Consider the following 20546-nt stretch of genomic DNA (forward strand, 5'->3'; position numbering starts at 1 on the left):
CACTCTGTTCAAACCAATACTTATTTGAGTGATTGGCAGTTTTCTCACATCCTAAAAGTCATTTGTCCATCTCATCGACTTTTTCTCTCCTCTTTCCTCTGCAGCAATTCCTCGCCTTCAACCCCTCCAGAAGGATATCGGCTTTTGCTGCACTCAGCCACCCCTACTTTCAGAGTGTGGACAGCCACAGTAGAAGTGTGTACGCAGCCCAGCCCATCCCCAGCAACAAGCCCACTATGGAGGAGAGGACTGCCTGACAGCCCTCCTTCCCACCTTATCATCCTGTACAGTGTCTATAAAAAGTATTCTGTGTACCCCGCCTTGGTGTTTTTCATGTTTTGTAGTTTTTTAAATCAAAGTGTGTTAAAGGGACAGTTCACCCCCAAATGAAAAATACAGATTTTCCTCTTACCTGTAGCGCTATTTATCAATATATATTGTGTTGATGTGAGCTGCTGAGTGTCGAGATGTCAGCCATAGAGAAGTCTGCCTTCTCTTCAGTATAAAGGAACTAGATGGCACTCAGCTTGTGGTGCTTAAAGTGCCAAAAAATACATTTTTCTTTTCAGAAATCATGACCCGGTTGCACAAGATAATCTTTATGTGAGAACTATTTTCTGTCTACTAAACTTAACCGGCCAACCACGCAGAAGGAAGTGTGCATCTATCATCCACTGAGCTAGCTAACGTTACAGCTCAGCCAAGGAGGACAGCACTGATGTTTACATCTCACGCTGTCAGGAGCACAAGCCTCTCGTCCATGAGTAGATGCACTCTTCCTTCTGCGCTGTGATACAGTTTGCAGGTGTAGTTTGGTAGAAGGAAAAATGTTCCTCCATGAACCTGCTCACAACAACGTCTGTGGATTATCTTGAGTAACTGGATCATGACTTATTGAAAGAGACGCAGTTTTCTGGTGCTTTAAGCACCACATGCCAAGTGCCATCTTGTTCCATTATATCGGAGAGAAGGCAGACGTCTTCATGGCTGATATATCTACCACTTGGTAACTCACACCAAAGCAGTTTAGCTTGATAAATAGCACTACAGGTAAGAGCAAAGAACGTATTTTGGATCTTGCAGGTGAGCTTCCCCGTTAATAAAGCTCTTTTGACACTGATACGCAGATACATCTTAAACAAGTAAAAAATAAATCTGTACAAAAAGATGTTATTTAGGTACAAGTATAGAACAGATTTATGTGGCGGCATGTAGAGGCACCTTTGGCGTCATTTACAGCCTTGAGCTTACATGATTGCATCGTTCTTCATTCTGCAAAAGCTCGGTCAGGCTTCGTGGTGAGCGTGACAGAATCTGCTGTAGAAAACTGCTGTTCAGTCTGGGTTGTGATTTGGCCGCTTGTGTGTGCAGATTTAGGGTTAAGTTTGCGGCTTTCTGTTGCTCTCCTAACATGGTGGCAGGTTTTTCTTGAAGATTCTTATGTGTTATGCATGACGCTGTCAACGCCAGGTTTTGCATAGCATTTAGTTTGTCGGTCAAAAAGCTTGATTTTGGTGTCATCCCACCATGAAGCCTTCTTTTACTCCCATGTGCCTCTGGGCAAATGCAAGCAGAAATGTCACGGGATTTTCCAACAGTGGCTTTCTCTTTGCCGGTTGACTATGAAGCTAGAAATGCACCCAAGCTGCAGTTGCTGTAGGCTCAAACTCTCAGTTAGGGAGGCTTGTTCCTCCGTCACTATCAACTTCATTGTGGCCTTATTGTCTTTGTACACATAATCTTTACACAGATTTGTATGCTATACTCAAGTGCCTTCATACTTAACCAGCATTCTTCCAGCACTGGGTCTTTTCAGTAACCGTGTTGATATTGCCTCTCGTTCTTTTTAACGTTTTTTTTTTTTTTTGGTCATCAGTGTCAAAAAAGCTTTATCAACCATGATTTTGTGATGTACAAAAAATGAAACGGACCAAGGGGGCAAATACTTTTTTATAGTCAATGTACAAAGCGCTAGAAAAGCACTCCCTATAGAGAGGGTAAAGATAGTGTCCAAAAAAAAAAAGATGACACCAACACTCTCACCCCCTGAAAAAAATGCACAGAAGCTATCGTCCTTCCATGAACTGATGGATTGTAATTGCTGCTTTTAGGTTGTTAAATGTTGATGATTGACTGTGTTAACAATGCAAAGAGACTTGCATCTCAGATTGACTGGTAGAAATGGGCAAGCAGGGCTGTGGAGGCCATGAAGCAGAGGCCTCCTTATGACCAGTGTTTCCCCCTCACATAAGCCCTTTTGACCAGGGGGCCGGACCACACAGGAGCCTGGATGGATAGCGTGGATCTCACCTGCCTTTACGCTCACTGTGGGTGTGTGCAGTGAGCAGATACACAGTACAAGCACGCTCACACCATTTAGTGTGTGCACTACCACTGACATTAGCACACTCATGTACACACCTACTTATTGAAGCATAATTGGGCATCACAAGCCAGCCTCTCACTGCCATGTTGTGTCTTTATCATTCCAATCCTACATGTATAATAGTACTGCCGCCTTGAGGATGTCCTGAGTAAGTGCAGACCAGTAGCGGGATTCTAATGGTTTCTGCTCTCTTCAAGGAACTCAACATAACTGGGCTGATATGCTGAGACAATGATGAAAGAAGCTAATGGAAAGGTTGCTGCCACTTACTAGTCTGCCGTCATGGGCTTTTATCATTATAATATACAATTATTATGTACTATCTGAATGATACAGTAATGCACAGGCTTGCAATAGGTGGAAAAAGTCCCACCAGCACTATTCAACACGAATACATTTGGCACAGAAAAGTGTCGCCAATGCTCTGTATTTAATTTTAATTTTATTGACAAGTCTTATATGCTTGTTTTCATCAAGTTGTTACTTAATTATTTTTTAAGATGCTGGGGCATACAATATTTTTACACCAATTACACCAACTCTTTAGATGATTATAGAATTTGTGTAAGAATAGTTTGACAATGTAAGAAATGTATAAAGGATAGGCATTGGTACTGTACAGTATAGAGTGCTACATACAAGCTGTAAGGATAGAAAACTTCTGATACGTGCATCGTCAGCCCATAGATATGTTGTCAAATGGATAGATGTAGAGTAGCGAGGGTCAGCGGAATGTTGTTTGGCAAGAGTATTTTGTCTATGAAAATGTCGGGTGGGCGCTTGTTGAATTTCATTTGCATTGGTTTGAGAGTGACTATGAATTTTACAGTGGTTTTGATGAGGAAATAATGCACAAATACTTTGTGTACAGTTTTTGCTTTATTTTACAATCATGTCCATTTATATTCAAGTTCAGTTTTTTTTACCAGCAAGGAAAAGGCAAGTATGCAGAGTTGTATTTTTGTATGTTGTAGTTCTTGCAGAACAGTAACATATTTTAACACTGGTTTACGTTTTCTAACAGGTAGTGCTGCTAGCACACACAACACAGACACACTCTTTGACTTTCTCAGGTTCTTGTTATGGATGTCCGAACCTTTCGGGCACAGTTTGCACATCTCTGGGCTACTAACTGACCACATCACCACTCCTTCAGGTTCTCTTTCAAGCTGTTCCACGATCATATCATTGATCACAGTCTACTGTCATTCCTATTTATCAAATATATGTTACTGTAGTCATTACTGTCTGAAGATAACTGCCTGTATCAACTGTTTTTGCCAGCAACTTTTAATTGCTAGATGGCGAACACAGTGTAGATTCATGTATAATTGTCTGCTTGACTAAGCACTGTGTGAATTTTCTGTTTGATAGCAATTCACGTCTGGTGTCAGTGTTTGCGTACAATGCAATTAAGGCTCTAAATAGAATTAAAATAATGACTGTTAATAGCCTACATTTCAATCTCGTACCATGAAACTGTCCCACTGTTTTGAAACCATCATAGCTTGTTCCATCATATAACTCAGATTACACATATGTTCCTGTGTCACATGTGTTTTTAGCATATGGAAATGGTGACTATGAACAACACAATCATGGCATTATATGTAATAATGCAGGCATTGGTGTTTTATTATTGTGTTGCACCAGTTGAATAAAAAGCGGCTTTTTGTGAATGTTGTTGTAAGTCATTTGTAAGTGTGACTGACAAACTAATGAATTGTGTGGGTATTCATATTTGGAATGAGGTAACATTAGAGGCAACACCATTGCTGTTGTAATTGTTATAAAACTTGCAGTCTGCCAGTCTTCCTTAATTAATGTGCTTCTACTTCATACCAGCACAAGAACATATATTTTTAAATAAATTAACATTTTTTGTATAATTGAATTTGTGTTACGAGTCTTTTTCACTATAATTGAGCCAATTTCAGCATTAGAACACATGCTGTAAAGGAGCCTGTTTTGATAGGGTGGAGGACTGAATGTGGTATTTCTATGTATATCAGCACATATTAGGTCAAAGAGAGTTAATGAGGAGATAAAACTACAAAAGAAGCAACCAAAAAGAACTGCATTGAAACAACACAGATTCAAGAAGGGGTTGCAGGCAGTGGGGAGAAGAAGCCATTTATGTTCTAGCATATAAAAAGAAAAAAGCAGAAGTATTTATTTATATTTTATCACAATTTACTTTTATTTTATTTCATTAATAGATATGCACAGATTTTGTGTCCCCCAATGCTGAAACTAAACCTACACCCTTGCTGCATTATTAGTGTGACCTGTTGGTGGCGCTGATCCACCACTACGTTGTTCGCCAACCGCCAAACGACACCACGAAGAAGAGCCGTCTGCTACCATTAACAAAGTCTGATGTGGCTAGGTCAATGTTAGCAAGGTAGCACTAATGGTTGCCCTCTCTGTTGGATATTTTTCCCTATTACTAACTCAACATGGGCAAGAGAGACAATCGAGTGGTGAGTTCTGTTACTAAATATGTGTGAAATCGAGAAGCCAACGACACGCGATTACATTTCGGTGCGGCAGCTAGGCTAAACACAATCAGCCTAGCGTTAGCGCAGCAGCTAGCATAGGCTAGTTAACGTTAATGTATGCTTTCGCTAGGTACTCTGATGCTGAGCAGGGACAGCGGTCCCTTAAAACATATGTTAACATATTTGCGTTTAAAATATAACATAATATTTGTCATTTTAGGTTGCGTTTTCTCGGTTTGAGTCGCTTGGTGCATCGTTTTTAGCTAACGTCAAAAGCCGTGTGTCAGGCTCGACCAGCGCTAACGCCACTGTCGTAAAGCTACAAATGCTAACGTTAGCTCATAACACACTGGGCAATGTCTCGACGTGGTGTTGTTGCGCAGTATTTTTCGGTGCATCTTGAGTTTACACGCAGCATTGAAACACTGGCGGGGTTATTAAGCTAATGGCAGGGTTGGGTAAAGGCTAGTCTGGTGTTTTGGGTCAGCTTTTTTCTAAAGCCCTGTAGCTGAAACACAGATTTTCCCCAAACCACTGCTGAATGTGTCATCTGTATTTTCTGTTAATACGGGGAATAGAATTGCTTACTGACAGGTTTGGGGCAGGGCCGGAGAAAGTGGTTGTAATCAATCGGGACCCAGCCCTAACATAGGGGGAATTCATGTGCATGCTCCCTGGGGAGGATTGTGTTACCCATTTACTGCAGATAAATGCACTATTTGTCAGGTATTTATGATAATAGATTGCTGAAACACCTGTATATAGTTGGTAACACATGATAGTTGTCTAGAAAAATCCTCCTGTTGAGCCTACCACTTATTTTCAACACATTTGTCCTCCAGTTGTCTCCATTATTATGAAACCATCAAATTAAAATTGTCTGATGTGCCATAACATAGGTGGGTAGGAATTTGGCCAAAACAGCCTTACTAAAGTAATAGAAATTTTTGCTCCATTGATTGGCCCGTCCAGTCAGAGAGACCAAGGGGAAATAACACAAATTATGAGGTATTTTAGAAACCTAAATGTTTCTGTGCTTTTGAGAACGCATTCAGGGCTGGAGCCCTTGATGCCACCCCTTTGCTTCCCCCTCTGGTTTGGTTTGTCCACTTGCAAGTAGGGCTACAACGATTAGTCAACTAATCAATGACTAATCGACTATTAAAATAATCTGTGTCTATTTTAGTAGTCGACTAATGTCATTTTTCATATAAAAGTACCCGAAAATACTGTTTTGCAGCTTCTTACATTCAAATTTTGGCAGCTTTACACACTCTCCAATGATGGTGAACTAAAACCCTTTGGCATGAGTACAAAACAAGACATTAGATGACATAATTTTGGGGTTTGGGAGAGACAGACCAACATTTTTCAACATTTTAATGCATTTTTCAATAAATGATTAGTCGACTAATTGAAGAAATAATCGACAGATTAGTCGACAATGAAAATAATCATTAGTTGCAGCCCTACTAGCAAGGCCTACATCTGACAACTGTTGTAGTGTAGTACAACGCCCCTGCAATAAATCCTATCTTCACTGAGCTTATTATGTTAATGTACAATGAGTTTTTCCAAAGACCCTTTAAGAGAGGGGTTGTTTTCTTTCTTTTTTATGGTTATTTGTGGCATATATGTGTTGTTGTAAAACTGTATTGCAGTGTGCTGTTCAACAGCATAACTGTTTAATCGCAGCACCTTATAAGCTTGCATCTGTATAATAATAACCTTCATTAAAGATATGTAAAATGCTTCCCTCTGTTTGGTCCCACAGGCTTACATTAATCCCATTGCTGCGGCACGAGCCAGGGGACCGGCAGCAAATGCTGGACCGACTATACAGGATTATTTAAGCAGACCTCGGCCAACATGGTGAGTAAAGGACAGATCTCCTCACTTGCCTGTCCTGACATAAATGAGACAGCATCTTTCTCACAGCTGCAATCCCCTGTCACTTCTCAGTATCATTTTGCTTCCATGTTGTTCATGTGAAAAAAATAAATATAGCCTTTTAAGAAGCTTGTGCTTGGACGATGTGCAGTTTCCTAGTCCATGGTTCTCCCTAGAGACAGCCAGAATCAGGACTTGTCTTCCAGGCTTTGACAGATATAGAAAAGGTTTGACGTAATAACACTTCTCCCCATTGGCTCAGCATTAAATACTTAATGCTTAATGGGCCCTTAATGCACCCTTAGGTTTTCCTACGTAGAGAATTTGAGTGACACTAGCTTATTCAAATTTAGTGTCAGAGCAGCAAGAAATGTGACAGTGTTTTATCCAACGGATTTCAGTCAGTATACTTGTAATATCAGCATTATTCCAGGACGGGGCGCTCTCACAACAGCTAAGGTGTCTTTTTTTCATTGCCCCGATGCATTGATAATAAATTATGTAGTTTCCACTGTCAGCCACATCATCTAACCCTTTCACTTGTGTATTTACATTTATTGGTCCCCCCATGAAACATTCAAAACCTTTCTGTTAGCAAGAAGAAGTGCTGTCCATTAATAATTTTGCTTTCTGCAAGCAATGAGTTTCCAGTTTGTCCTGTAGAATGATATCCGTCTCAGAAACAGATTGATGATCTGAAAAGACTTGAATGGATTTGTGCTGTTTATTTTCTACTTTAGGCCCCCCCCTCCCCCCATGTATTATACATGGATACCTCAAATCTTATCTTGTAAAATGCCCTATCTGAGCCTCCTAAAAAATGAACTCCAATCTTAGCCACAAGGGGGAACATTTAATTCATTATCTGCTACGCTCCACTGCCAGCATGCTGAGTTCCATTTGCAGCATTACACCGGGAGAAACATGTTTACAATACAAAATTGAAAGGTAAAAGGGACGTAAAATACCCATGTCTGGTACCACAATGTTACTTAAAGGGCTGCAGTGAATTATATTTTATTATAACTGAAACTGAAAACAGAAGAATTTTGATTCATTAAACAAATGCAGCTGGAAATAAATTGGACCACTGAGTCATACATTGTTTACTGTTAATTTATGCTGATGAAAAGTGGAGGATAAGTTTAAACGCTGCATCAGAGGAATGTTAAAATAAGTTTTATATTTTATATTGTGTTTCAACTGATTTATTGTGTCTTCATCAGGGAAGAGCTCAAGGAGCAGCTGGAGAAGAAGAAGAAGGGCTCTCGAGCCCTGGCTGACTTTGAGGATAAAATGAACGTGGTATGTTTGTGTTAAGTACGCTGACATTTCGCCCTGTTAATAGTCACCATCTTTTCTTCACATTATTTTCAATCCTGGTTATGAGTGTCAAGAGTAAATAGTCCTGTAATGGCAGTCTTTTAACTGCACTTCAAACAATTCTTCATATTTGAATAAAGGTGTAGCTTCATATGGGGATCAATTAACTGTTTAATAGGCGACTATTGTTTTTTCAGAAATGGAGGAAAGAACTGGCAAAAAACCGAGAGAAGTTGCTAGGCGGAAGTGACAAAGACAAAGAGCGAGACAAAAAGACAACGGACAAGGAAAAAGAGGAGAAGAAAGAGAAAAAAGAGGTATGGTATCTCTCCTTTGTCACATATTTGAATTCTCTCACTCTCAAACCATCACTTACTGATTTTGGCCTTTTCATTCGTGTTTAGAAAAAGAAGAAAGAGAAGAAGAAATCCAACAGGGTGAGGAGAGACCTCCAGTATTTTGATGGCCAGCTGCGCCACAGTACTGAGACACACACACACACACACACACACACACACACACTCTCACACACTGCCTGCCTGTACTCTGAGATGGTCTCTTATTGTGTTCCAACTTCAAAACAAGCGAATAACCTTAAGTCTAATGAACCCTGCTTTCATTGTGTTTTGGTCAAGCATTCTTCATCTTCCTCCTCCTCATCGAGTTCTGATTCCTCCAGCAGTTCCTCCTCAGAATCTGAAGACCTGGTAAGTCAGTACGGACTTCAGCATGTGATACTAGATATTGCCAACCACTGAACGCAGAAAACATTTTGAAACATTTCCTTGTAGATCCTGCTGTGCTGGATGACGCTGATTTGCTGATTGCTTGTGGTTATAGGTGAATTCTAAGAACAGCTTCCTGTGTTCTAATAACAAGCAGTGGTGGAGCTGGTGATTCAAATCCAGTTCACTTTTTGTCAGTTCAGTATAACAACTCTTCACTGTCTGCTGGCTGTCCGTTTTGTGTGTGCGTGCTGAAAAAAATCCAGTGTTCATACACACCCCTGGCTCTGTAAATGTTAAACAAGCTAACACTTGCGAGTTGTGTTGTGCACAGGACAGGTGAAAGGCCATGGATATATGAGGAGAAAGGCAGTGGGAGTGAGGGATGATAAAATGGAGCTTCTGAAGGAGCGCTGGTGGGAGGGGTGTATTTGTTTGGGTGTTGAGTTCAAATATCAACAACATTCCTCCAGAATTGCAGACTCCACCTTTTAAAGGAATACGTCACCCCCCAAATGACCATTTGTATATCTAATAACTCACTGTTTCAGGGTTTTCCCTGGCTCAGAAAGGGGCTTTGGTGGTGATGTCAGCGGTGCGCGCTTCGCATTTTTATTTACAGATCATGCAAATGTATTAAGCAATGCCATATCTTCTCTATTAGACGAGAGAGGTCCAAATAATACAGTACATTAGGGCTGGGCGATATGACCAAAATCTCATATCCCGATATAGGTCATTTCATATCCCAATAACAATACATATCACGATATAGCACATTTTAATCCAATGAATAAAAAGTTGTTTCACAGCGGTTATGTTCTAAAGCACAAACACGGCCACACACCCATACACCTCCGCTCCGTCTCTGCTCTTTCTCAGCGCTGCGGGGCTGAGCCCTCAGTGTGTGCAGCGGTGGAGTTATATAAACTTGCTATGTTACTGTAAGTAGCACATCAGGACCAAAACATGATCTCGCTTGTCACCAGGCTGGCAGTGAATGCACCAGCACCTGCGTTCTGAGCTGACGCGAAGCGTGGGGCTCAACACGTTACTTTGATCTTTGATGAATCAAAGAACTCGATTATTATTGGTCTAACGTCGCATCACCAGGCTCTCATTATTGGTCCAAACCATGGTGATTGAACTGTGAGTGGTTGCACTCACCTCTCCACTCCCACACCCCTCTTTGGCGGAGGGGATTTTCCATTGGCAGAGGGCTAAAACAGCTTTGGCAGCCACCAAAATATTTTCTATGCAGGGAAAACCCAGCCTTTGTTAAGTTAGATGGGTGATGAAAGCTTTTCTCTTGCTTCTTTCAAGGTAAACGAAGAATCCAAAAATCAGAGGAGACAACAGCAAAATTATATTAAAACATGCATTTACAAACGCTCACAAAATTAATGCAGAATAATCCAAGTCTCATGTATCCAGATGCATGCACAGCAGGGGCGATTGCTCTGAGACAACAAGGGAGGCTGAACCTCCCCTAAAATTGCATGGAAGAAATGGTCAAATATGCACTATTGAATTTACATTAAAATAAGAACTTACATTGCATTAAACGTGTGCTAGGTTGCGGATCAAACGTCAGCTGTTTATCACCAGTTTTTAAAAACAACCTCCCTGTCATACATTCTCGCGTCAGCACGGTGGACGCGGAACCTCCAAGCGTTCATGTAGCAAAGCGAGACTGTCGTTGGATAAATGCGACAAAATCGTCACTTCCAGGGAGGCTCAGCTTCCCTGGGACCTAATGGAGCGGTGGGCGGGAGAGGACGCTTGGTGTTTGCATGATGATTGGAGGAATTGTCTAAAAGGCTGAACCCCTTTGTGATTGACAGCGCTTTGGAAATACACACCGACATCGTCGCATTTCGAGCTCAGTCCCATGCCGATATTTGCGAGCGGAGTCTTCTGACAGAGTGCCGTCCGGAGTTCCTTATTTCCTTAAGCGATATAGCTCATTTTCACCGTTTTAGACACAGTTCAGGTGTTTAAACCCATCTGAAAATCTTTGAGTTGTGTTTTGCTGTGGATCTTTGGCATGAGTGTGGTTGAAAAACGGCTTCAATTAAATGTTCCTTTTATAAGTTACTGCCGATGTAAACTTAATGTGAGCTTCCCCTGTTTGAAAGACCAGCAGCCGCCACTGATGCACAGTAGAGGGCTGCATTGGGACTGGGCCAACGCAGATATTGTGGGAGCAGGCGGTTTGGACTTTGCTGCAGGCAGGAACGGGCGGCTAAAAAAAATACTGCGGGATCTTGGTGCACATGCATGAGCGTTTCCACTCTGTATTTAATCATAAATGGACAAATATGCCCTGAACTAGCTTTCATACCAATTTGCTGCTTGCTCCACCTGTCTGTCTGTAAGCTCCATCTGTCATGAGACAAACATGAAAGAAGACGTGCAGTTTATTGTGTTTCACCTGCGACTAGCTGTCATTACGCGCAACTATTACGCACGGCTGCGCGCTCTTTATAAATCACTGTGAACCTATGTTGCATAATAAAGATTTGCCCCCTCGTAATTTTTAACCGCCCCCTCAGTAACTTCATCCTGGCGTCAGGCCTGCCTTAACCTCAATCACTGCGTGATTATATGAAGGTAGAAAAATAAATAAATACAGAGGAGGAGAACAGAATATGAAACAGCCTTTATTTCATTAAAAACTAAATGAAAACAACGAAATAGGAGTGCTATTCCTGACCAGTGCGTCAGAAGACATGCAGGCCAGGGGAACGAAACAAACAACCACATGAATCTCTTTATTAATAGCCTATAAAATGACGTGTTTTCTCCTGCGGGATGGGAGAAGACACAAAATCATCGATCTCTATTATTGTGCGGGCATAAATTCTCAGAGTTTTGCGGGTGCGGGCGGGAGTGGACATACACATTGTGGGAGTGGGCAGGAGCGTGATGAAGAAAACAGTCCCGCGCAGGGCTCTAATGCACAGTACTTCTCAAACACATTGCATTACATTGTGGTCAGCGCTTTCAAACAGGGACTGAAAGTGAAACCTATGCTTTCACTTTCAGTCCCTGTCAGAAAGGGTTTACGGTTGTTAGTGAGTTTGTAAAGGACGTTTTTATATAGTTTTGCTGTTCATCTGTGACTTCTATTTTATCAAAAATGTTCGCCATTTTTGGATTCTAAATTCATCAGAGGCATGTAAGAAGAAGAACATTTTCTTTACGAATTCACTGTAGCACGGGGTGAGTAGTTGACAGTGGTCATTTTGGGTGGGCGACGTATTGCTTTAACAGCTGATCAGAAGTAGATTAGATTTTTTATGGTTAAAACTGATCAATTTAAAGAAGGCTGCGATCTGTTTCCTGAGCAATCCACTGTCTCGACTCAACGACTCCTTAAAGTTGTCTGCACTGTTTGATTGCATTTGTATTTGTGTACACAGGATGAAAAGAAGAGCGTGAAGAAAAAGCGGAAGAGAAGGAAGTCATCGGCCAGGAGAGCATCAGACAGCTCAGAGGAAGAATCTGATGCTGAGAGCAAGGTTTTACTTTTTCTTTTTTTTAACAGTACAGTTGGTTTACCTTGTTTCAGTACATGTCAATAGAATCAGGTTCTGGTGTTGAAAATGTGCAGTCAAACAGTTGTCCTACAATGATGTCAAGTTTTTTTTAATGTAAATGTTTAATCTAAATGCTTTCTTCCCAAGAAGAAAAAGAAAAGAATCAAGGAAGAAGGGGACAAAGAAAAGGTAATTTACTGTTTGATGGTGTTGATTTTGTTGATCTTTTGTTGAGTCATATTTCCACATATATTAGCTTTTTTTTATTTGCATTTCTTGTCCCAGTTTGAGTCTAAACCTTTTGAGTCCAGGTGTTACAAAGCACTCAAACCTGTGATGTAAATCTGTCTCTCAGGATGACAAGAGCCGTAAAAGAAAAAGGAAGGCTGAGCGAAGTTATAGAGACTCATCGTCAGAGTCCTCTGCCGAATCTGAGGGGGAAGACGTAGTAAGTATTATTCTTGTGTGTTCGTAGATGGGCAGTGAACTTCTAATTAAACTGTCTAAGTAAAAGCTCTGAAAACATTGATGTAACACATTTCTTTTACGCCTTTATAGCTGTTATGTGACAGTTTTCCTCACTACAAGTTAAGTATGCCACTAGTCCCGCTTGCAACGAGTAAACCAGACATGGGAAAATGCCACCCACTCCCAAAAGTCCTTTCACCTCCTGTCACTTCTGTTCCTCTTCTTAAACTCTTTGTTCCCTTTTTAATTCAAATGAAATCCTATTAACTATCACAGAAAGTAGTCTTTTGCCACTGACACCAAAAACTGCCAGTGTAAAATGTTTTGCAGCTTTCAACAGATTTTGCCATTTTTATCCTTTTAAATATTTAGTTAAAGAGAACATTACACATTTCGTAGTCTAGTTTTAGTCAACAAGACACCTTATATTTCAGCCTTGTTTAGTCATAAATAAAAACTGAACATTATAGTGTCCTAGTGTAGTGAACATGTTTAATGGTAAGCATCTGATGAGACTGTTTAATCAGACTCGCAGTTGGTTTTGTGTCCTGTCTGTGCTGTTCTACACTAGGCATGCATCTGAATGGAACCTAATTATATGAGACTGCGGTCACAGATAAACCTCATGGTTGTCACTGTCACAAGAGACACGCATCTGCAGTTTAATTCTGTCACCCTAACTGCTGAACCATACACAGTGCAAGTACAGTTACATTACACAATTGCCAAACAACGTTGAGTTTCAGTTCTCCCTGTACGCGCTCGTACTCACTCTTTCATTCGTCCAGATGTGCAAGCTCTATGTCACGCTTTATTAGGAGTTTGATAGATTCTATTAGAATTAAAACTCCTATTTACCCAAGACTGGCCATGTTTGACCTTCTTTCGGCGTGTATCAGGTTTGGTGTATTACAGGTTAAACCAGATTGACAGCCACAGTGTTCAGTGGAAGTTCATAAGTGCAACTCATGTGAGGCAAACTGCACGTAGCACTATGGAGTCAAGAGTCAAGGCATCTTTTTGTCCTTGATAATAAGATTTCAAACTCTGTTTATTTTTTTTTTAATCATTTGCAGAATTTTTCACCAGTTTTTAATATCAATTTTGTCTCATCTTTTTGAATAATAGATTGCTGATGATTTTGTCCTATGTTTTGTGTCTGACATGAACCCATATTAATGTGGGCAAAATTCAGCCAAACCTAAAGTGAAAGAAAAATTATTGTTAATTAGGCCTGCTCAACAGCTAAGAAAGAAACATTTTGGCTCAGATACCAAAGACTTTATGAGTTTGCTTTGGTATAGAATTATTTTGTAATCCCAAATGCTGTTGCAGATGCTCGTAGAAACTCCATAATTGTGAAACAATATTGCTGCATGAAGAGGGCTGTTTAGAATTGGGACTTCTCCATTTCCAGTGTCTCATTTCAACCTTTCCTCCCATAGGCTGAAGCCAAGAAGAAAAAGAGAAGTAGCGAGGAAAAGGAGAAAATCACAGTGAGAAATGTATTTCTCTTATTTCTATAGAAACACTGTACAAATACAAATTTGGTTTGATCTAGTGCAAAGACTACAGCAAAGACTATTATCAGCAGTGTATGAATTAAGTGATTAGCTAAGATGTTTCGCACAGGTGTACATGAAGTACATGCAGAAAGTCACCAATATATCAACCTTATATTTGTAGCTACACTTTATAACAAAGCCGTATTGTTATCCAACTGTGGAATGGATGCTTAGTTCAAGAGAGGAGATGTGAAATGTCAAATGTTTTACATCCACAGGACAAATCCAAGAAGAAGAGGAAAAAGAAGCACAAGAAACACGGCAGAAAAAAGAAAAAGAAGGCGGCATCTCAGTCAGACTCGGAGTTTGACTAACAACCGTAGCTGTACGGTTGTCTCTTCCTCCTGACAGTTCACAGTAGTGTTATTTTTGCCTCTGACCTCTGAAAAACTTCTCCTATCCAGCTTTGGTCATCACGCTTGAACAAGAGACTTACAGACTTGTAATGCTGGGGTTCTGTGAGTTAAGTGAATTGAGGGCGGCACCCATCCCTCTGAGTGACAACTACCGGTACATATCTTCCGTTTTTATTGTCGGTTTGTTTTTCCACCATGCTTTTTGTAGATAATTTTCTTTTTGAGTTACGCTCAACAACGTGACTGAAGTGAATTCCTTTATAATTATTTTCCCCCCTCATCTTGAAGATGTCAGTGTGACTGGCGTTCGCTTTCACCTTCAGTACGCTGGCCCTCTCGGAGTCGCTCGCTCTCTGCTTCACACCCGACATCTTGCGTTTCTAGTTGCTAGATGAGGCTGTCATGCTAGTGCCTGCGTTGTGCATGTAGACCCCGATGACCTGATGTCTTGCCAGCCTCATATTGAAGTTGGACTTATGATACGAAATGTGAGCTGCACAGTCGACATTTATACAAGGGATAAATTGTACTGTTAGATTAATTGTTACACTGCAGTGTAAATGTAAAAACAATGGGAATTCATTAATAAAGTATTGTTTTAGGCTTTATCGCTGTTACTTAGTTACGCCCTTTATTGTGAGTGTAGTGTGTGTGTGTGTGTGTGTGTGTGTGTGTGTGTGTGTGTCCACAGATCACACATGGATGTGGTCCATTAACTGTCACCCACTGGTTTTGCTTTTGTGGTTATCCAATCCACTTTTTTTTTATTTTTTTTTTTTTATTACAGACTGTTTTTGCCGGTTTTGCATTGTGTCACTTCCTTAAAACCAAGTGTGGTCTGCAGTACTGTAACAGACAGTAAAAACCTCAGTGAAAACCTCAGTGCTGCTTCTGCTATTGCAGTTTGTTTTCACTGGTCTACAACGTACAGTCATTACAATATCAAACAATAAAAAAACCTTTTTATATGTATATCACTTTCCAAAAACAAGTTAACAAAGTGCTCCACTGACATAAAAAAACGAAAAACACAGTGCATTTACAAATTGGAATACGTTTAATGCAGCCAAGAAAAAGAAACGAAAATAAAAGATGATGAAAACCAACTCATTTAAAACCATTTAATAAAAATAAGTAAATCTTAAAGAGCCAGCTGCCTTGTTTAATGGCTTCATCATGACCAGCTTTATTACCAAGAAGTTGGGATGCTGCAAAAATGTGAATAAAAGCAGAATGTGGTGACCTGCAAATCATTTGTGACCTATATTTAATTAAATGCAGTACAAAGACAACATACACAATGTTCAGTAGGACTGGGACCGAAACAACAACATATTGAGAAAGCTGTGGAATGCTCAAAAAACACCTGTTTGGATCATTCCACAGGTTAATCTGTAACAGGTGAGAGTGTTATGACTGGGTATGGGAGGTGGATCCTTGAAAGGCTGAGTTTACAAACAAGGATGACGAGAGGTTCACCACTTTATGAAAAACTACTCGGGCAAATAGGCCAAGAGTTAAAGAACAGTATTTCTTAACACTATTGCATGGAATTAAGGGATTTCACCGTCTACAATCCATAATATCATCAAAAGTTTCAGAGAAAACCAACACTAAATGCTGTGACCTTTGATCCCTCAGATTGCAGTGCATTAAAAATCAGGATATTACTTCATGGGCTTGGGAACACAGTTGGTCGCTGCATCTACAAATGCCAGTTTAGACTCTGCCATATTAAGTGAAAGCCATGTAACAACAACATCCCAACACCGCCAGCTTCTCTGGCCCTGAGCTCATCTGACAAAGACTAACACAAAGTGAAAAAGTGTGCTGTGGTCTGATAAGTCCACATTTCAAATTGTTTGGAAATCATGGAGGTCATGTCCTCACATTAAAAGAACCATCCAGACTGTTACCAGCGCAAAGTTCAAGTCAGCATGATGGTATGGAGGTGTGTTAGTGCCCATGGTATGGCTAGCTGGCACATCTGTGAATGCTCTGTTAACGCTGAAAGGTACATAACAGGTTTTGAAGCAACATATGCTGCCATTCAAGGACGTCCCTTCTTATTTGAGCAAGACAATGCCAAGCCACACTCCACATGTGTGGCTTCATAGATAAAAATGCAGGTACTAGACTGGCCTGCCTGCAGTCCAAACCTGTCTCCCATTGAACATGTATGACACAAAATACGATAATGGAGACCAACAATAAGTCATGCCCTGTTACCATAAATTCTAAAAGACAAGTTTGTTTTGTAGCATGTTTTGTAAAATTGTATCTGCAAAGTAACTAAAAATATAGAATAGTAAAGAGTACAGTATGTATTGGAGTAGAGGAAGAAAGTAGTAGAAAATGGAACAGGAAGTACATTTACTTTAAAATGTACTTGCATACAGTACTTCAGTTAATTTACTGAGTTATACATTTTCAGTGCACTTCCTCCTTTTAAAAAAAATCCAGTCCCTGTAGTGTAACTATTTTTTATGAGGCTTTACAGGCAGGTCTTGTGATTGAAACAAATTCACAGTATCAAAGGTTAATGTCAGCTTGTAAAGTCTTCCCTGAGTTTTGTGTACGTGTGCAGCCTCGCACAATGATTGCTCAAACCTTGCTTGTAAAATCCAAGCTGCTCACAGAGCACAGGGGGTGTGATAAACAGTTTAGCCCTCAGATTTTGTTCAGTGGGAGTGTCTGGCTCGCTATATAAAGAGCGGTGCATCCGGGGTTCAGTTAAGGGGAAGTGTGAGACGTATGACAGGAAGCTGCTGAATCACTTGCAGAAGGTAAGTTATAAAAAGAACTATCAATGTATATCAGATATATAACTGTCAGTGAAGTACTTAATAAGCAGTCACAATGTCTATTTACTGTTTTATCACTGGTTTGTGTGGTTGTTTGGGTTAAAGGAAAATACTCATAAGGAAAGTGAAAGTTACAGAAAGTGAACAGAAATAGAAGTTTCATTAGAAGTCACAATCTGGCTTGTGAACTTAAGACAGGATGTTTTTAATTGAATGTCACATATTGTATCACATTTGATAGATTTAAATAACTGTTATAAATACTCTCCTCTGCAGATGTTGAGGCTAACTCTCTGGTTGTTCGTGGGAGTGTTTGTGTGGGAGCTTGCGTCCTGCTCCATCACATGTCCTGACGGGAATGTCTGTTCTGATTCCGCCACCTGCTGTATGACTGAGCATGGGTATAGCTGCTGTCCATATCCAAATGTAAGTCACTTGTCAACACATAAAGTATCTTGACTAACATTTTGGTCTTGGAAAATGATGCAAATATTCCTCCCTAAATTTCTATGTGTCTGCCTCCCTGTGTCTTCAGGCTGTGTGTTGCTCTGACTTGGCCCATTGCTGCCCTTCAGGGTATCGTTGTAACCAGCTTACCCAGATGTGTGAGAGGGAGCCGTGGATGAGCATACCCATGGTAAAGAAGGTGGCGGCACAGGAACCAAGCACTCCTGTTCTACCTGCATTTCCCCATCAGGAGGCAGAAAACAACCATGTGCCAGACCAACAAAAGAGCTCAGTTGTCTATTGCGACAACTATTTCTATTGTCTCGATGGCTATACCTGCTGCAGATACCCAACAGGTGCCTGGTGGTGTTGCATGTACTCTCCTGTGAGTTGACCTTTATACCCTTTTGCAAAAAGACACAACTGTAATGATATATTTTTGTCTACTGTGGCATGGCAAGTCAAAGCTTGCCACTCAGATCTTTGACGATAAATAAACTGTAACTTGTTGTAACCTGTAGGGCAGGTGTTGTCGAGATGGCTACCACTGTTGTCCTGCCGGCTACGACTGTGACTACACTTACATGCACTGTGTGAGGCAAGGCCTGAGATATCCTTTCACCCCCAGACACAGTCCCGCTTCAGTCCCTGCCTCTGTCATTTCAACACCACAGGACAAAGGCAGCTTGCAAGAGGTAGGACCTCTCTAAATGTGGTGTATAAATCCAAGGGTTGAATGATCATCCAGTCACACAAAGTTAAAGGCCCTGAAAACCTTTTCACTCAGTCAGCTTCTTACTAAAAGCGATGGGGTCCTACATGAACACTTTTAGTTTGATAGCTTTTTGCATTTCAGTTTGCATACTTGCTTTATTTCACTGGTATGAAGTGGGTGGGACTTAGATACTGTTTGTTGTTTACCGGTGGGGGGTGGGGGGGGGGGGTAATCTTTATTCTCTCTGGAGCTACAGACAGTTTTCCTTGAGCCTCCCTGAGTGACTGGGATAAAAGCACGACCCTCCCTCAGCTATAAATAACCATATTTTTTATATTCACACCAAATGCAGGTAGCATTGGAGTGGCAACATGCCTTCAAACCCACCAGTGGGTCTGGGGGTTTAGAGAGTATTTAAATTAAATACAAATTACAACCATTTAAAGTGGTATGTCCCTCGAAGAAGCCAAAATAAAAAGCATTCATTTCTCCCCAGTACTTAAAAACTTATTTGACTTGTGTCACTGTTTTGCACTACCCTTTTCCCACCTCATAATAACGTACAGTCTCTTAGTTGGAAAAAAGATGATCCATCTGTGCACCAATCAGGATTTAGCATCAGCTGAATCAAAATGTGATGATAATAACGGGTTTGTTTGCTTATGTTGGCACTAGGCAGGCTACTGTCAAACAAATCTGAATAGTCTCAATAAAAATATTCAAGTGTGGTTTTCCACAGGCCAGTGGCCAAAAATCTATTACTGAAGGTTTCACTGTGATTGTTGCTCAGTTTGTCATTATCTTATATGAAGATAAACATGTACTAATTACAGAATATTTAGTAACTACTTGTCAGGGGATACTGGATAATGGTCAGTTTGTGTTGACTTTTTGCAGACACCAATGACAGCTCTGACAGAAGCCAGTGGGGGCAATGCTAAGGCTGGAGTCATTCGCTGTGATTCCAAGTTTTTCTGCGCAGCAGGGAAAACTTGCTGCAAAGGAACCACAGGCCAGTGGAACTGCTGTCCTTACCCACTGGTATGGATTGTGCATGAAATATTTAAACCGTCATGAAGTAATGGTGCAGTGATTGAAAGGGAAACAATTTGAGTGCTTAGATAAACCAAGAATATTGAGAATTTAACGCACAGAACAATGAAATGCTCCTCATAATCCTTTACCGCAGTGATTTACAAGTTAATACTGTATTTTTTCTAACATCAACACCTTTTCTGATTCAGGGCAAGTGTTGTGTGGATGGTCTACACTGCTGTGAGTATGGATATAACTGCGACCCCACCTCCCTGTCATGCAGAAGATGGTACTCGCAGATCCCCTCAGGAGCACGAGAACCCGCCAACACAGACTAAGGAGGACACGCTGTTTGAATTTGTGCACTGTGACAGCTTTGCTATAATTTTGATACACACCTCAGATCAAATCTAACAATGCAACATCATTAGACCTAGATGACGGTTTAATGAGTGACTAATCTGCTTACAACTTTAAAAGATCATTTCTCTTATCCATGTTGAACTACATTTTATACTGTATGCTGCATTGGTGTTTAAAAAGGATGGGATGTAAACATTAATTTTAAGACACCAGCTTAGCAAGAGCTCACGCAAACGTTATCAGTTGCAATATTTTTAATCTAAGCATTTTCAACTTCATGCCTCTCCCCTTTTTAATGAAACGTAAAAAGAGAACACACTCAAACATATGAACTTTTTTAAAAAAAAAATTTAAAAAAAAACCATGCAATGTGAATGAATCATTTTTTCTGCTTTGTTCATGCTTTCTGAACTTAAAGAGGAACTA

At 40.5% G+C, this 20546-nt stretch overlaps 3 protein-coding genes across 5 annotated transcripts in view; all 3 read left to right on the forward strand.

The window, feature by feature from the left end:
- Window positions 1-4280, forward strand: part of cdk6 (cyclin-dependent kinase 6) — a 43227-nt gene extending 38947 nt beyond the window's left edge. Inside the window, exon 8 of the mRNA XM_049602265.1 lies at window positions 105-4280. Within this exon, the coding sequence (XP_049458222.1) occupies window positions 105-257 (153 nt within the window). The 3' untranslated portion in view covers window positions 258-4280. The remainder of the gene's footprint in view (window positions 1-104) is intronic.
- A 440-nt stretch (window positions 4281-4720) lies between these two features.
- Window positions 4721-15381, forward strand: fam133b (family with sequence similarity 133 member B). Of its 3 annotated transcripts, none has more exons than XM_049602797.1 (11): window positions 4721-4869; window positions 6662-6759; window positions 8004-8082; window positions 8298-8417; window positions 8505-8537; window positions 8736-8807; window positions 12251-12349; window positions 12515-12556; window positions 12723-12815; window positions 14281-14340; window positions 14619-15381. In XM_049602797.1, exons 1-11 carry the CDS (start codon window positions 4846-4848, stop codon window positions 14712-14714), a joined length of 816 nt encoding a protein of 271 aa, XP_049458754.1. In that variant the 5' UTR covers window positions 4721-4845; the 3' UTR covers window positions 14715-15381. The 3 variants fall into 3 exon arrangements, with proteins under 3 accessions (XP_049458754.1, XP_049458756.1, XP_049458755.1); XM_049602799.1 differs by having other exon boundaries at window positions 14281-14331; XM_049602798.1 differs by having other exon boundaries at window positions 12518-12556.
- A 2026-nt stretch (window positions 15382-17407) lies between these two features.
- LOC125904946 (progranulin-like) lies at window positions 17408-20446 on the forward strand. Its single transcript, XM_049602640.1, has 6 exons — window positions 17408-17542; window positions 17837-17986; window positions 18096-18392; window positions 18529-18702; window positions 19620-19763; window positions 19967-20446. The coding sequence occupies exons 2-6, from the start codon at window positions 17837-17839 to the stop codon at window positions 20093-20095; spliced, it is 894 nt and encodes a 297-aa protein (XP_049458597.1). The 5' UTR covers window positions 17408-17542; the 3' UTR covers window positions 20096-20446.
- The last annotated feature ends 100 nt before the right edge of the window (window positions 20447-20546 follow it).

This window comes from Epinephelus fuscoguttatus, linkage group LG17 (genome assembly GCF_011397635.1).
Source record: "Epinephelus fuscoguttatus linkage group LG17, E.fuscoguttatus.final_Chr_v1".
Lineage (NCBI taxonomy): Eukaryota > Metazoa > Chordata > Actinopteri > Perciformes > Serranidae > Epinephelus > Epinephelus fuscoguttatus.

Excerpts from the sequence above, each read along its gene's own strand:
- LOC125904946 (XM_049602640.1), top strand. The coding sequence starts at position 17,837 with ATGTTGAGGCTAACTCTCTGGTTGTTCGTGGGAGTGTTTGTGTGGGAG. Across the intron at positions 18,703-19,619 it reads ACAAAGGCAGCTTGCAAGAG|ACACCAATGACAGCTCTGAC; the intron begins GTAGGACCTCTC and ends GACTTTTTGCAG. Across the intron at positions 19,764-19,966 it reads ACTGCTGTCCTTACCCACTG|GGCAAGTGTTGTGTGGATGG; the intron begins GTATGGATTGTG and ends TTTCTGATTCAG.
- fam133b (XM_049602797.1), top strand. The coding sequence starts at position 4,846 with ATGGGCAAGAGAGACAATCGAGTG. Across the intron at positions 12,350-12,514 it reads AATCTGATGCTGAGAGCAAG|AAGAAAAAGAAAAGAATCAA; the intron begins GTTTTACTTTTT and ends TTTCTTCCCAAG. Across the intron at positions 12,816-14,280 it reads AATCTGAGGGGGAAGACGTA|GCTGAAGCCAAGAAGAAAAA; the intron begins GTAAGTATTATT and ends TTCCTCCCATAG.